At 54.8% G+C, this 16,084-nt stretch overlaps 1 protein-coding gene across 1 annotated transcript; it reads left to right on the top strand.

Annotated features, from left to right (window-relative positions):
* The first annotated feature begins 12,294 nt into the window (after positions 1–12,294).
* On the top strand, positions 12,295–15,499 carry NMUR1 (neuromedin U receptor 1). The gene is made up of 3 exons (XM_069864747.1): positions 12,295–12,566; positions 12,999–13,898; positions 15,067–15,499. Exons 2-3 carry the CDS (start codon positions 13,001–13,003, stop codon positions 15,465–15,467), a joined length of 1,299 nt encoding a protein of 432 aa, XP_069720848.1. The 5' UTR covers positions 12,295–12,566; positions 12,999–13,000; the 3' UTR covers positions 15,468–15,499.
* Positions 15,500–16,084: the final 585 nt, after the last annotated feature.

A 16,084-nucleotide genomic window follows, 5' to 3' on the forward strand; every position in this document is an offset into this window, starting at 1 on the left:
CTCCCCTGGGAAGGAGGGAGGCAGCGGGTGATGGAGGCAGCGAGGAGGGAGTAGGGGCCATGGGGATGGATCCTGCCTTGTCCTGGAGCTGCTGGCAGGGACCAGGATTTATTGCTCTGGGTCTGGCTCTGCACTCCCCCGGCCCCAAGCTCTCACCTGCACGCAAACCCTCTCCTCACCCCCTCTCACCCCCTTTATCCCCCATTTCCCACCCCTCCGGACAAGCCCAGGTCCTCCTTCCCCCAGGGGGTCACCGTGCCAGCGTGTCCCCAGCGGTCCCTGGGGGCTGCGGGGTGGGGGGTGGGGGGGGGACAGCGGGGATGCTGGCAAGTGGGGACAGCCCGTGGTGGCCCGTGGGACACTCCGGAGCTCCCCGGTGCTTCCAACAGAGGGAGCCAAAATGCCACGAATGGTGGCCGGGGTGGGGGACACGGTGACGGCCGCCCATCGTCGTGGCGTCGGGGCGCCGGGCTGCGGGGGCTGTCCCCATGGGGTTATAGAACCGCTTGGCTGGAAAAAAAACTTCAACCCAAACTTCAACACCCCCTCCCCCCCCCAATAAAAAATAAAAAAAGCCAAAAGAATATTTTCAACCCTAAAACTTCACCTTCAAGCCCAACACACCTGTCGTTGCTAAATCGTATCCCTAAGCGCTTCATCTGCTCTTCTTCTTACTGTCTCCAGAGATAAGTGACTCAACCACCTCCCCGGGCAGCTGTTCCAGTGCCTGAGATCCCTTTTGGTGAAGAATTTTTTCCAATGTCTAATCTGAACCTCCCCTGGTGCAACCTGAGGCCATTCCCTCTCATCCTGCCACTTGGGAGAAGAGCCCAGCTCCCTCCTCTCCACAACCTCCTTTCAGGTAGTTGGAGAGAGCAATGAGGTCTCCCCTCAGCCTCCTGGGTTTCTCCCAGTTCAAATTTTCACCCAGCACCGTGTCCAAACCCAGAGCAGGGAAGAAGAAACTGTGCTCTAATCGCTTTACAATGGACATAATTAGTCTAAATTAAAGCAGACGTAAAGCACCAGAAAGGGAACGTTTGAAATGGTGTTCCTCGTGCTCTTGGAACAACAGCTCGTGGCATCTCACCAGAAACTCTTTCCCATTCATGCCTCACTGTTCCCTGGATTTGGGCAGTGTCAGACGCATTATTGGTGGGGAAAGGGGGTGGGATGGAAATAACCTGCAGATGGGGACAGGAGATGGGTGGAGGGAGAGTCGGAGAAGAAATATCGGAAAGCCTGGAGTCCCAGCCCCAGCCCCTTGCCTGTACGCAGGACGTTTTTGGCACATCGGAGGCTGGGGCTGGGTGCAGGGGGGCTGTTGTGTTGGCAAGACAGAGAGAGGCTGTGGGCCAAGGATAAGCATGGGGTAAATGGGATCTGGGCCAAATCCAAGGCAGGCAGGGCCAGGCTGTTGCTCGACAACGCTGCCAGAGCAGCCTGGCGTGCCTGGGGAGAGGAAATCCCAACCAGCTCCAGCATTTAATCCTGTCTTCCCACCAGAGCAGCCTAAATTGTCCTGTTCCTGGGGACACAGGGAGCCACCAGAGGCCAAGAGACTTCTCAGAGGCCACCGAGACTATCTGGGAAGCTCCGTCTGAGAGCTGCAGGGCTAGTTAAGCACCTCTATGGGATGAGTTTGTGCTCCAGACCCTTCTCACCAGTCCCAAAGATTCTGGAAGCAGGGCGTGCGTGCCCTAAGTCTTCTGGTGGGCCAGCTGGGATGAAGAAAGTTGTCTGCCTGTCTGGGAAACACCTCAAAGAGGGAAAAGAGGTGAAAACAGGAATTTCCTTAGAACCACAGCAGCAGGTGAGGATACAGAGGGAAGCAAAGGCATGGGAGACTGTACTGGTCTGATGGGGTGGGACAGGGTAGTTGAAACTTGTGGATGTGCAACTGTCCCCAACCTTAGGTCCAGGGAGGTTATTCTCCCTCTGTACTCGGCACTGGGGAGACCGCTCCTCGAATCCTGTGTTCAGTTCTGGCCCCTCACCACAAGAAGGATGTTGAGGCTCTGGAGCGAGTCCAGAAAAGAGCAACGAAGCTGGTGAAGGGGCTGGAGAACAGGCCTTATGAGGAACGGCTGAGAGAGCTGGGGGTGTTTAGCCTGGAGAAGAGGAGGCTGAGGGGAGACCTCATTGCTCTCTCCAACTCCCTGAAAGGAGGTTGTAGAGAGGAGGGAGCTGGGCTCTTCTCCCAGGTGACAGGGGACAGGATGAGAGGGAATGGCCTCAAGCTCCGCCAGGGGAGGTTCAGGCTGGACATCAGGAAAAAATATTTAATGGTCATTGGTCCCTGGCAGAGGCTGCCCAGGGAGGGGGTTGAGTCCCCTTCCCTGGAGGGGTTTAAGGGATGGGTGGACGAGGTGCTGAGGGACATGGGTTAGTGATTGATGGGAATGGTTGGACTCGATGATCTGGTGGGTCCTTTCCAACCTAGTGATTCTATGATTCTATGATTCTCTGTTAGAGCTGCTGGTGAGGGTGGTGTTAGGCTAGTGGCTGGCAAGTAGAGGGTTAACCCAGCCCGTTCCTTCACCCAGGTTGGGCCCAGCTGCAGGTGCTTCCCAGGGCTATAAAGGGGCCGAGGGCAGGTGCTGCCTTCCTGGATGGTCTGGGGGATGCTCTAGAAATGCTAATTTGAGGGGGTGCTGCTGCCATTGTTTCCAGCCTTGGAAAGGGGCTGGCAGCAGGTTCAGGCAGTAGTGTGGGGTGGGGGGTGCAGTGACCCCAGAGCCTATTGTCGGATTTGGGGCCACGTTGCCCTGGACAGCGCTGGGAGTTTTCCTGCAGCGAGGCTGTGTCAGCCTGGTGGCTTTCACCCACTGCCTGCTCTCCTGCTGGAGATGGGAGCTGGACCGATTGGATCTGCTGGGCTGCTGAGATGTAGGTTTGGGGTTATCTTCAGTGCTTGCAGGTGGGTTGTTCAATTATTCATTCTGCTTTCTTTGTGAGTGTGGAAATCAGGCTGAATGTCTCCCATCTCTACCCCTCTGCTTAAAGAGAATTGTCAACTCTCATCTTCTCTCATCCCCTGGGTGTCCCTGAGATCTCAGCTAGTGGCAGGGGGGCTCTGGTATCTTGCTCTGGTCCCCTAGGGTGAGTGTCATCTGGACCTGCCTCACTGCATTTGTCCAGTTAACCTGTGTCCTCGCCGCTGGCTTTGCTCCATCGCTGTGTGTGTCACGCTGTAGTTAAGCTGACGTGGCTGGGACCTGTGGTTTCTTGTTTAGCCCCTCCTGTCCCGCACTGGGTGGGTTTGCCAACATCCCTGGGTATGGTGGATGGTGGTGGACACAGGTTGGATCTTTCCCGTTACAAACACGGCTGAAGAAGGGCCAGTGGAGGCTGTGCAGATGGAGGCAGGGAGGAGGAGGTGGGTGGTGGGGTTGTTTTGGGCTGAGGGAGGCATGTGGCAGCACTGAGGAGTTTGTTGGGGTGGGCAAGGTGTGGAAGACAGCACTGGCCAAAGGTAACGTTATCTTAGAGTTGATCAGCTGGCCTGAGGTCTGATAAGCTCCCTCTCTTGGAGTCCATCAATAGAGATGACTCCTGCCTGCCCACCTCGGTGACCTCCACTTGCTGCTGGGCAGGGTGAGCTAATGCCAACAGGCCTGGGAAGTGCAGGTGAACCCTCTGCAGACCCCAGGCCGTGGTGTTTCTCCCATTTCTCCTCTGACCTATGCTGGTGTGATAGATCTGATCCATCCCAGGGCAGAAATCAGGTTTCCTGGATGCTTCAATCTTCCTGGTCTCTGCGATGGTCCCTTCTGCATGAACAAAGGGGGCAGTCAGGAAGGTTATACAAAAAGCTGAGAGCTTGCCCTGGAACTCTCCTCGTATCCAGCTGGCAGAAAAACACTACAAGTTTCTGAAGGGTCTGGATCCACCGTACTCCCTGGTGGAGCCCAAACATCTCCCACTCTCCAGCACAGCAGCACTGCTGGCAGCTACCTTGCAAATTCAGGTGCTGTTGCTGCCTGTGCTCAGAGATGAACCCTGCCAGTTCCCTCAACACACTAGATTTCTTCTCCTCAGTGGGTAGGAGTATTTCAGGATGTTTGCTCACACTTCGGGATTTTTTTTCCTCCTAAGGGTTCAGGCCACTTTCATTCAAGCTGAAGTTGCTGCGTTGGCATCCACGAGAGCTTGTGGTGTGCCTTGATTCTTTCTAGCTGAAGTACAAACTTTCTCCTGGTGGAAAAGAAATAAATGTCTGCATGTGTCGCACTTTTCTGAGTTGGGTTTATCTTTTGAATGCAGAACAAGCCTGGAAGAGTTCAGCTCTGATGTTTGTCAGTGCCTGGCAAGTGAGACTCAGAACAAGAACCTGTCCCAGGACCTGGAGCAGAGCCTGGTGGCACTTGCATAGGTAAGATGAAGGGAGAGCCTCTTGTCCCATGCCTAGCAGTGGGGCTCTGGCTGTAGGATCGTGGTGTGTGGGACAGGCGGGTCCATACAGAGGATTGCCAGCACCCTTGGCTGCCAGTGGAGGTAACAAAGTGCTGGGGCCTCACCAAGCACCCTGATCCCAGCTCTAGCAGGAGATTCCCTCACTTTACAATAAGCACCAGGGTCTATTCTTGTTTGAAATGCTGTGTCTGGGACTGCTATAACGTTTCAGGTGGCCATCAGGTCGGTGTGACCCTCTCCAAAGCCTTCTCACCTCTCCTACCTGCCCCTTGCAATTTTTCCTGCGCCCTGAGATGCCTCAGATGTGGGGAGGACTCCCTGCTCTTCTCCCCAGAGCAGCCACCCTCTTACCCCTACCCCTTTTTTTCTCCTAATGAAGTCGTAAAGGTGCCAGCAACCAAGTGCTACGATACCTCCACCCTCCCCGGCTGTCGTGCTGCAAAGACACAAAGTGAGCAAGAAAATTGTGGTGCCATTATTGTGGTGATTAAATTGGTGTCTGGGTGGCGGGGACAGCATGAAGCACAAAGCACTCTCAGCAGACCCCGTTCCTGCCACCCCCATGGCCCTGTCCTGGACCTGGAAGGTGCTCCTTTGCAAATGACCTCAGGGCAAGCGCTGCAGATCCTGTGAAGATTTTCCCTCTTTCTAGACTACATCTATTTGCTGCCATGTTTGTGTTTTGCTGGTATGTTATAGTTGATTAGGGTTTTTCACAGCTGGAGGGTTTGATCTCTTCTTGGGAGTGTGCCACTACGTGGTGAGTGGGATCCTATGACATGGACATGATGTCACCTGGTGCTCTTTGCAAACGAGGCTTTGGAGAACTCGAGTGGCTGTTTCTCTTTCCAGCTGAAAGCTTCTTCCCAGTCCCTTTTAAAGGCTTATGAATTGGGTGCTGAGAGTCATGCATAGGCAAGGAATGAATATCTACCATGGACTGTGTGGGAGAGGTAATAAAGGTCTTGGCAAACAGTCTTGGGATACCTAGTGGCTGCTGTAAGTCAGCCTGTGAATGCAAAGAGGCTCTGAAAAAAGGGTAGGAGAGAGAGTCCATCCCTGCACTGTACCATGTAGTTATCTATTTTTGATAACTTGCTCACGAGGGAGGAATTTTGGAAAGGAATAAATAGAGCCCAGAAAGTGACTTGTTGATGCTTGGGAAGATGCCCTGGATCCACGCTCCATTTAAATGAGCTTTAGAGAAGCTTTGGTGTAGCTGAAGGGATCCCAAGCTCATTATTGGTGGGCCAGAACATTTCCAGCTGGTGAACTGCTCCTTTGGGTGCCCCCCGGCTTGGCTGCTTGCTGAGCAAAGGCAGGGCTGGTTTAGCCAAGTGCTGAGTCCCTCCTTGCTGAGCACGCTGCAGCCTTTGCCATGGAGCAGCATTCAGTCAGAACAAGGATTTTCCACCACAGCTTGTTTGCTGCACCTTGGGCCTTCAGAACACTCTGCCACAGCACTGGGACCTGCCATATGAGCTGCCTCTCACCCTTCCCAAGCTGGAATTTCCCAGGTTAAGGAAAACACGGTAGTAGCTGTGCCCTAAACGTGGGACATGGTGATGCGAGATCACCCCCCTCACTTCTTACAGCTGCACTCCTCCTCTCCAGGTATAAAATGCCATCTCCATTGCTGGTTGTGATGCCAGCATCTGCTCTGGCACCTTTGCTGGCCCCGCAAGGTGCCATGGGACAGGGTCAAACAGGAGCTGAAGGGGGTGGTGAGGGGGAGACAGGTAAATGGCATGGTATTAGCAAAGCCCTGGATGATAGGTGCACCTGCAGCTTGGGAGACATGCCCTGATGCTTTTTTGATCTTGGGTGATTCACCCTGAACTCAGTAGAAAAATACAGTCTCCAGTCTTGTGCTGGGTGGGGGATGCAGTGCTGGGACTGCGTAGCTTCTCACTGGGATGCGCAGGCTGCAGCCAGCCCTGGTCCAGCTGCATCACTGCACGGGGGCACAGCTGAGACAGCACCCTTGGGCAACTCAGCCTGATGGGGACTTGCAAAACCAGTGTTCCTGCCAGGTGAAAAGGTGCTTTTCATCTGTGCCAGCCCTGATTAGCAAAATTATGGTTGCCATGGAGCCTGAATACCTGCTTGAATAGTGTCTGTGTTCCCCGTCCCCCCAGCAGACCTGGGGGACGCATGCTGTGGAGCAAAGGCCAATTTTGCTGTTCCTTAGAAAGCTGATTACTTTTATCCCAGTGACCACTGAAATGGTCTTTTTTTTTCCTTCCTCTTTTAATTTCAGCCCAGTTTGGCATGAAGGAGAAATGCCCCTTCCCAGCAATTTCTCAGATGAACTGCGAGGCTTTAGACGCGGTGGTTGCTGCGGGGAGAAACCTTGGGCTGGGGCGATGGGGGCTTGTGGGGTGATTGACGTGAGCAACACTCGGGGCCCCCTGTTCCCTCGACTGGAGACAGAGCTTCCAGGAGCACAAGCCCTGCGTTCTGCAGGGAGGTGGTTACCTGTCCTGAGGGAGCAAAGGCTCCCTGCTGGCTCCTTTGCCAGGTGTCTACACCCTGGAACGGCTGCTGGCAAGTTCTGAGCAGATCGGAAAAGGGGACTTAGAAATCTAGAAGAAGCTGAGAGAGGTTAAGCCACCTGCTTTGTCTGCAGAAGAGGGCAGAGGGAGATGGTGATGCTGAGATGAGATCTTTTTTGGAGTAGGAACAGCTTTTGCAGTACAAAGCCTCTAGAAAGTTAGTGGCTGGGAATGCAGAGTGGTAATGGCCAAAAAAATTACTGGAGGGAGGTGTCCCACATCAGACAAGGATGTGTGGTGGGCTCTGCTGGGTAAATGTCAGCAGCACTGCTTTGGAAAGGCCACTCCACCCTTCACCCCCAGCTACTTTACTGCAAAATCACGAGGCTCCGGGTCTGTGGTGCCCTGTGGGTCTGAGTGGTCATTCCTGGCCTTGGGGGCTAAAACAAGCATCCTGTGAGATGCACCTTTTAGACACATCACCTCCAGGTGACCAAAGAGGGTCACCTTTGAGTAGGCAGCTCCCATCAGGGAGAGAAACCCTTCTTACATCTCCGTGGCTGACAGGTTTGCTTGTCCACCAAGGGGAGAGGGTTTATTCCTGTCCCAAAGCTTAACAATCTCATTCTTTGTGTGCTGGCTGTCCCTGCCTGGGCAGATTAGCTGCCCCGATACCCTGGGAAGGGCTGCTCATCCGTTTGCATCAGTGGCAGTGAGGGATGCAGCCAGGGGCTCCTGCCTGCTGCACAGGCACAGAGGGGACAAGCAACTCTCTGTGCCTCAGTTTCTCCCTGAAATGCAGTGCCACTCTGGCTTGGTGGCCGTTTATCCTCGGAGTCCCCATCCCTGGAGGGGTTTAAAAGATGGGTGGATGAGGTGCTTGGGGATCTGGCTTAGTAGTGAACAGATACAGTTGGATTTGATGATCTCAAAGGTCTTTTCCAACAAAGCGATTCTGTGTTTCCAAGTTATTTCATGGTATGGATGTTTTCCCCCTTTCTTGTCCCTTGAAAACACCTCAATATAATATTTCTCAGCACATTTTTGTCAAACCTAGTTTCTGTGATCAGAGCATGTTAGTTAAAACTGCAGAGCCCTGTGCAAGCAGGGGAAGAAATGGGGGTGATGGGGTGCAGGCAGCTCAGTAAAAGGCTGCACTGGTCTGCCCTGCAATTACTGAGAGTGATGCATCCTTGGAAAGAGCTGGGAGTGGAGGCAGTTGGCTATTAAGGCTGCGGCTCTCAAGCTTCAAAGCTGCTGCTTGTCTTCTCTTTCTGCTGCTTAATTCTCCTGGTGATGCTGCAGAGCCAGCCTTGCTCACCTCCTGTGTGCCAGCCTTAAAGACGTATGTGGAGGGACCTGGCAGGGGCAGATTCGTGCTGCCTGGTGGGGAGGGATGGATATGCAGCAGGGAGCAGGAGGAAGGCTCTGGGAGGGTGACTGGGAAGAGCTCTTGGGTTGGGGTTACATAGGGAGCTGCTGGTTTGCCAGCTTGCTGCTGAAACTTCCAGCCCAGAGATGCTTCTGCTGGGCTGTGGTCACAGAGGGTCGTGGCAAGGGGTGGGTTTTGGTGTGCTGCTGCCTCCCCAGGCAGGGTCAGTGCAATGAAGGACCCAGCAAGGGGAATAAGCTGGAAGGTTGTGCTCCCAGGTGCAGTTCACCCTCTTTAAGCAGTGAGGAGGAGCAGTGGAAGAGAGGTTGCTACCTCTTGGTTATTCAGTTTATCTGGAAATTGAGAACTAGAACTGATTGCTCTGAAGCGCTGTTGGGCCCAAAGGGACTCAAACAGGTAGCAAGAAACAGATGCCAAGGGATAGAACCAATGTGCAGTCCCTGAGAGTCTCTTCCCAAAGAGATACGACAGCAGGTAGGGTGGGAGCAGCTGTGAGCAGGACAAAAGAGGGGTCTGTCAAACCTGGAAGCCAGGATCCAGCAACCTGATGAGGATGGATGGTTTGTCTCTGAGTGAATTAAGCTCTGCCTAGTCCTTGCATCTTGCAGACCATCCTTACCACGTGCTGCTTGTCTTCAGCTAAGAGAAAGAGACTTCAGGAAAATGGATGTTGAAGTTTGGTAAGTTCAGCAGTATGTCTTTGCTCCAACACAAGCAACCTCCAAACACCCCAGTCCCAAGACAAGCAGGCCCTATAGCATCATCGGGGTTTTACTCCCTGCTGAAAAATCCACCTAAGTGGAAGTCTTCGGGCACCTCACTCATCTGTACACATCTGTGGCTCAGTCTCCTCTTTGGGAAAATGTGTTGCTCCTCCAGGTGATTTTGGACAGCAGTGTGGATGGACAAGTGAGGGACCTGAAGTTGCACAGCATGGGGCTGTGGTTCCTAGGGGCACACACTGATATCTCACCCTCCCTCTCCCAGGACATTTCCTTGCATGCAGGCTCTGCATCTGCTCCCAAGCAAGCAGCAGAAGTGATGTTGTACCATTGCTGATGTGTGTTACGCCTCAGATAGGGCTTCACAAGGCTCTGCTGGCCATCCGCGCTCCTCCATCTAAGGACCAGCTTGCAGCCCAGGAAGTCAACCATATCCTGGGTTGCATCAGAAGTGTGACCAGCAGATTGAGGGATGAGGTTCTGCCCCTCTACTGCGTTCTCATGAGACCTCACTTGGAGTCCTGTGTTCAGTTCTGGAGTCCTCAGCACAGGAAGGCCGTGGATCTGTTGGAGCACGTCCAGAGGAGGCCACAAAGATGATCTGAGGGCTGGAGCACCTCCCCTACAATGACAGGCTGAGAGTGTTGAGGTTGTTTGGTCTGGAGAAGAGAAAGCTCTGGGGAGACCTCAGAGCAGCTTTCAGTACTGAAAGGGGCTACAGAAAAGCTGGGGAGCATCTCTTTATCAGGGAGTGCAAAGATTGGATGAGGAGCGATGGTTTTCAGCTGAAAGAGAGGAGATTTAGATGAGATCCCTCTGTACTCGGCACTGGTGAGACCGCTCCTCGAATACTGTGTTCAGTTCTGGGCCCCTCACCACAAGAAGGATGTTGAGGCTCTGGAGAGAGTACAGAGAAGAGCAACGAAGCTGGGGAAGGGGCTGGAGAACAGGCCTTATGAGGAGCGGCTGAGAGAGCTGGGGTTGTTTAGCCTGGAGAAGAGGAGGCTGAGGGGTGACCTCATTGCTCTCTCCAACTACCTGAAAGGAGGTTGTGGAGAGGAGGGTGCTGGGCTCTTCTCCCAAGTGACAGGGGACAGGACAAGAGGGAATGGCCTCAAGCTCCGACAGGGGAGGTTTAGGCTAGACGTTAGGAAAAAATTCTTTACAGAAAGGGTCATTGGGCACTGGAACAGGCTGCCCAGGGAGGTGGTTGAGTCACCTTCCCTGGAGGTGTTTAAGGCACGGGTGGACGAGGTGCTGAGGGATATGGTTTAGTGTTTGGTAGGAACGGTTGGACTCGGTGATCCGGTGGGTCTCTTCCAACCTGGTTATTCTGTGATTCTGTGATTCTGTGAGATATTAGGGAGAAATGTTTTCCTGTGAGGGCAGAGAGGCTCTGCCACAGGTTACCTGGAGTAGTTGTGGCTGCCCCATCCCTGGTGGTGTTCAAAGCCAGGTTGGATGGGGCTTTGAGCAGCCTGATCCAGTGGGAGGTGTCCCTGTCCATGGCAGGGGTTGGAGCTGGATGATCTTTAAGGTCCCTTCCAACCCAAACCATTCTGTGATTCTGTGTGATCCCCTCAACCCCACTGGGGTGCAGGACAAATAAGCTGTGAGAGTCCTTGCAGGGATAAGGGCGCAGGTGTGGAGCTTGGGGGGCTCCATCGGGGCTGCCCTGCAGCAAAGCCTGGGCAGGGGTGAGGAATGGGACAGGGGTAGGAGACATCCTGACTTCATCCAGGGAGCAGCTTCTGTCCCAAGGATGGAGGAGATGAGCAGCTGGGACTGTCCTTGAAGCTGGCTGCATGTGTGCTCAGCAGGGCGTCCAGCAAGCAGAGAGGGGCAGACAAGGGATGGAAAGGAGGTGGAAAGGATGGAGAATGAGAGAGATTTCCAGGAATGCTTCATCCCCTGGTGCTATCCCTCAAGCGCACTTTTGCTCAGCCTCCTAGCGCATCAGTGGTACAGCACGACCTGCCTCGGGCGTTCCCACGGGAAAAGCAGCCTGCACACCATCCAGAGGCAGGGACTGAAATCTGTGCCCATCAGCTACTGTTTCTGGCTCTGCCACGCTGTGACATGCCAGCTCCCAGGCACTGTCACCAACCTTGGCATCTGCATTTGAGGGACATGGTTTAGTGATTGATGGGAATGGTTGGACTAGATGATCCAGTGGGTCTTTTCCAACCTGGTGATTCTATGATTCTCTGCTCAGCCAGCCCTGCTGGATCCCTGCCAGCACTGCCTGGCTGCTGTCCCTGTGTCCTGTCCCTGCTGTCACCAGCACCGTGCTATAACCCCAGTATTTTAGCATATCTCCATACCCAGAGGTAAGGAGGTTTCTTTGCCTTTGTCACTCCTGTATGAGCAGGCATCACCTCTTCTCCTTCCTGGTTTTAGACAGGATTTCCAGCTTGCTTGTTTCTTCACTTATGGTTGGACTCGATGATCCGGTGGGTCTCTTCCAACCTGGTTATTCTGTGATTCTATGATTCACTTGTATAATGTCCTGTTCTGCTCATTTACCCTCCAGCCCTTTGGCTTCGGTAGAGAGCAGTAGTTTATAAAGTAAAATTTTCTTTTTCTTTATAAAGTAAAATTTTCTTTGTCATTAAAAAAATAAAAAATAGGCCAGGTTGGATGGGGCTCTGAGCAGCCTGATCTGGTGGCAGGTGTCCCTGCCCATGGCAAGGGGGTTGGAGCTGGATGATCTTTAATGTCCCTTCCAACCCAAACCGTTCAGTGATTCTATGACTGCTGTGCCCAGGGGTGCCTGCCCATCCCGTGGGGTGGCAATGTGCAGCCGCCTGCCCCCTTACTCTGACTCTCTCCCTGCCATGCCCAGCCTTCCCCCCAGCCCCCCGGTGTCCCCCCCTTCACCCTGACTCCCCTTACCACCGTGGGGGTGTGAGCTGGGTGGCCCAGAAGCTGCACATCTGGAAGCAAGGAGACCCTGGGAAGCTGCTGGGTCTGTCTGCATCTCTTCCAGATGAGCCTGGACATCCTGAGCCCCCGTGCCTGGCAGCGTGAGGACAGCAGCAGCGCTGATCGATGCTTTGCTCACCACAGAGGCCACGCAAATGGCAAATCCCTGCATTGCGAAGACTCCTGGTGGGGCGGGAGGTGGCTGTGCTGCTATCCCCTGGGACTCTGTTAGAGTCAATGGAGTTTATTACTTTGAAGTATTTGCTTCCTCTCTCTTTCTGAGGAGCATCTTCTCCGTAGTGCTGCTTTGAGGCGAGGAGCCAGCCTCTGCACAGGCTTTGCTAACCCAGTGGTGGGAGAGGAATCCTTCGCAACCCCACCTTCCCGGCTCGCCCGTCAGCTTTTCTGTTGACAGAGGACAAGAGGGAGAAGGTGGATAGCAGCAGGCAGCTTTTCCGATCTGAGCTCCGAGGGGAGAGCAGTGGCAGGATTTCATTAGTCTGCCTCTTAAGGCAGTGAAGTCTCCATCCCCTCCCACGCTCCCTCCCCAGCCCGACCCCGTCTGGCACAGAGGTGGTGGGACCTCAGCCTTCATCTGGAGCTTCCCAACAAGCCGTAAGTCCTTCTCGGGTTGGAATATAAATTTTCTCTCTGGCAGTTTTATGGTCACTCCATTAGCCCCTCTGCGTGGCCGGTAGAGTTGGAGCTGGGATCGATTTTTGGGGATTGACTTTGGGGTTGTATCTTGCTCTGCTTCAAGAGCAGGGAGAGGTGACAGCCCTGCTGAGATCCTCCCAGTGACAGGGCAAAGGGGCCAAGGTGGGTGGGGAGCTACTAGGGTTCTTTTGTGAATAGGAAATGGGGTGAGGGGCAACGGGTAACCCCAGAAGGAGGTTTAGGAGAGGTTTGTGGCTGGGGCAGGATGGGGGTGAGGGTGCAGAGTCGTGGTGATCAGCATTATCCTGGCTCCCCAACACCAATAGAAAGAGGGGCAGAGGGAGTGAGGGGTTGGGAAAGCACCCTGCAAACCTCTCCCTCTCTCTGTAGCCATGAATCCCTATGTCAACTGCTCCAGCCCCGAGTTCTCCCTGCCGCAGCAAGGTTTTCCCGTGGAGTCCATCAGACCCGATCTCTGTAACAGGATTTACCCAGAGATCTTGTTCGATCCCAAAGATGCCAACCTGACAGAGGAGCAGCTGCGGGATAAATACCTGGGTCCTCAACAGTCCAGCTTCTTTGTCCCTGTCTGTGTCATCTACCTGCTGATCTTTGTGGTGGGGGCTGTGGGCAACACGCTCACCTGCATCGTCATCCTCCGGCACCGGTTCATGAGGACACCCACCAACTACTACCTGTTCAGCCTGGCTGTGTCCGACCTGCTGGTGCTGCTGCTGGGGATGCCGCTGGAGCTCTACGACTTGTGGAGCAACTACCCCTTCCCGCTGGGTGCCAGTGGCTGTTATTTCAAGACGCTGCTCTTCGAAGCCGTCTGCTTCGCCTCCATCCTCAACGTCACAGCCCTGAGCGTGGAGCGCTACATCGCCGTGGTGCACCCCCTCAAGGCTAAGTACGTGGTGACGAGGAATCATGCCAAGAGGGTCATCGTTGTCATATGGGTCTTGTCAGTCATCTGCTCCATCCCCAACACCAGCCTGCACGGGCTGCAGCCTCTCTACGTGCCTGGCCGAGGGTGGGTGCCCGATTCGGAGATCTGCACCCTGGTGAAGCCACGCTTGACCTACAACCTCATCATCCAAATCACCACCATTGTCTTCTTCTTCCTGCCCATGGGGACCATCAGCATCCTCTACCTGCTCATTGGTCTGCAGCTCAAGAAAGAAAAGATGCTGGAGGCCTTGGGACCCAAATCTGGCAGCAGCCGTCGTGACTGTCACAATGCCCGGGAGAAGAAAAAGGTCAAGAGGAGGCAGGTCACGAAGATGCTGTGTGAGTCTGATGCTGGGGAGTCTGGTGTTGGGGATGGGGAGAACCAAGGAGAATCTCCCAAGGCTGTGTTGGGAGGGTGCGGGTGGGAAAACGAGGTACAGACGATCCAGAGGTTCTGTTCATCCCAGAGGAAGGCTGTGGGGCTGGCTCACGGGGTGTTGGGGCAAAGGCAGGTCTGGTGGCTTCACCCCAGTGGGTGGGGATTGCTCATAGTAGATTCCTCACAGCCGTGAGACCTCCTCTACTCCAGGAAAGCTCTGGGTGAGAAAGAGAAAGGAGCCTAGATGCGATGGAGGAACCTGTCCCCTCCTTAGACCTCGTGCTGTAGGTGGTGGTGGGATTTCTCAGAGAGGGACAAGCTCCCATCCAGCTCTGCAGCCCCTGCGACTGTCCTGGGGCAATGATGCACAGACCTGAGGTTGGACAGGAGCATCCCCCTATCCCACCACTCTGTGCCCTTGCTCACCACCCCAGCTCTGTCCTTGCAGCGTCTTGCCCCTTTCATGGGGCCAAGCGTAGTTCTCGGCTGCGTCCTGCGCAAGTGGTAACTCTGCTTCCCCTGGCGCTGGGACTGGGAGGGGGACAAAGGGGAACCTGACCCCGTGTGCTGCAGAGACGTAGCATGGCATGGATATGGCAGGTCTGGAGACCCCAGGGCCACCTGTATGTCGCACCCTTTCCTTTCCATCAGCAAAGCTGGCTTGTTAGGAGAAAAGAAAAAAAAAAAAAAAAACCAACACCAAAACCAGAGTACAAGGAAAGGGCACAACTAGCTCTTGCTCCTTGGACTTTGCTGGCACAAGCGTCAGGGTTCCCGGAGGCTGGATGCCTGTGGGGTGTCCCCGGCCACACTGCGTGGCCGAGGGGCTGTGACACAGGCAGCTCCTGCCCGTGAGGAGCAGAGACACGTAGTGCAGCAGCGCCTGGAGGAGCCATCGCAGGAGGTAGAGGGAGAGAGATCCTGTCCAGACCTCCAGCCCCTCCACAGGAGGTCAACAAGGCATCAAAGGGCCCTTCCTCTGCCCCGCTTCTTCCCTCTCTACCATGTTTTTTTGTGTGTCCTTTGCTATGTCAAAGACCAAAAAGCAGCAGTGCTTGGCCAGGGACTGGAGGTCCCATGGGGTGAGCTCCGTTCCCCCAGTAATTCCAGCTTTTTGGCTCCCCACAGTTATGCTGGTAGTGGTGTTTGGGATCTGCTGGGCCCCTTTCCACACCGACCGCCTTGTCTGGAGCTTCGTCTCCACCTGGACCAGCCCCATGCTCCACATGTTCCAGTATGTCCACATCATCTCGGGTGTCTTCTTCTACCTGAGCTCGGCCGCCAACCCCATCCTCTACAACCTGATGTCCACCCGCTTCCGGCAGATGTTCAAGGAGGTGATGTGCCACCCTGGCCACCGCCCGCCGTGGACACGGAAATACTCGCCCAGCATCACCCGTACCACCACCCGCAGCACCGAGTGCGAGCCCACGCCCAGCACCAACGGGTTGGCCTTTGATGCTGAGGAATATGAGCTGGAGGAGCTGGAGAGGGGTCAGGCCACCCCGAATGCAACGTCCCTCTGCTGAGCGGGATGATGCGGCAGGACCAGGACTGACTTTCCCCACCATCCGTCTGCTCATGGCATCCATATCATGGTGGGGAGCAGGGCAGGAGGGAGCAATGGAAGGGTTCCTGCCTCTCTGTGCCATCACGCTGGGATGATGAGGTTACCAGGCTGGTTTTCTCAGCAGCCCTGCTCCAGGCCACGGTGATGGTGGCCGTGCTGTGCCAAGGATGTGTTGCAACTGCTGTGCTTAGCGCCAGGACTGGCGAAGGCCAGGGCATCCCTCGTGGTGCAGGGACAGCTTCTATGCCAGCAGTCCCCAAAACCATCCACCCCATCCCTCCCAGTCCAGAGCGCTGCCTCCATGGGTGCCAGGCACCCCGGGGCTGTTTCAGGACGCTGTGCTGGAAGGATGCCCCGAGAGGTGCTCGCATCCAGGCTGAGAACCACAGGGGCAGGAGCTGCTTGCGTGGGATGGAGTGAGGAGAAAACAGTCTGTGGGTGACTTCTCTCTCAAGATGTCCCCAGAGCCCCTGATTTCCTTGCTTGCCCTTTTGGTGGTTACTGTGTGTGGAGAAGGGGCTCTTGATGGCAGGTTGTGCCTCCTGGTGCCCAGCTGGACGGTGCCAGGATGGCTCC

This window comes from Phaenicophaeus curvirostris, chromosome 10 (assembly GCF_032191515.1).
Source record: "Phaenicophaeus curvirostris isolate KB17595 chromosome 10, BPBGC_Pcur_1.0, whole genome shotgun sequence".
Classification (NCBI taxonomy): Eukaryota; Metazoa; Chordata; class Aves; order Cuculiformes; family Cuculidae; genus Phaenicophaeus; species Phaenicophaeus curvirostris.

Coding starts and splice junctions, on each gene's coding strand:
- NMUR1 (XM_069864747.1), top strand. CDS start 13,001: ATGAATCCCTATGTCAACTGCTCCAGCCCCGAGTTCTCCCTGCCGCAG. Junction 13,899..15,066: donor GCAGGTCACGAAGATGCTGT/GTGAGTCTGATG, acceptor GGCTCCCCACAG/TTATGCTGGTAGTGGTGTTT.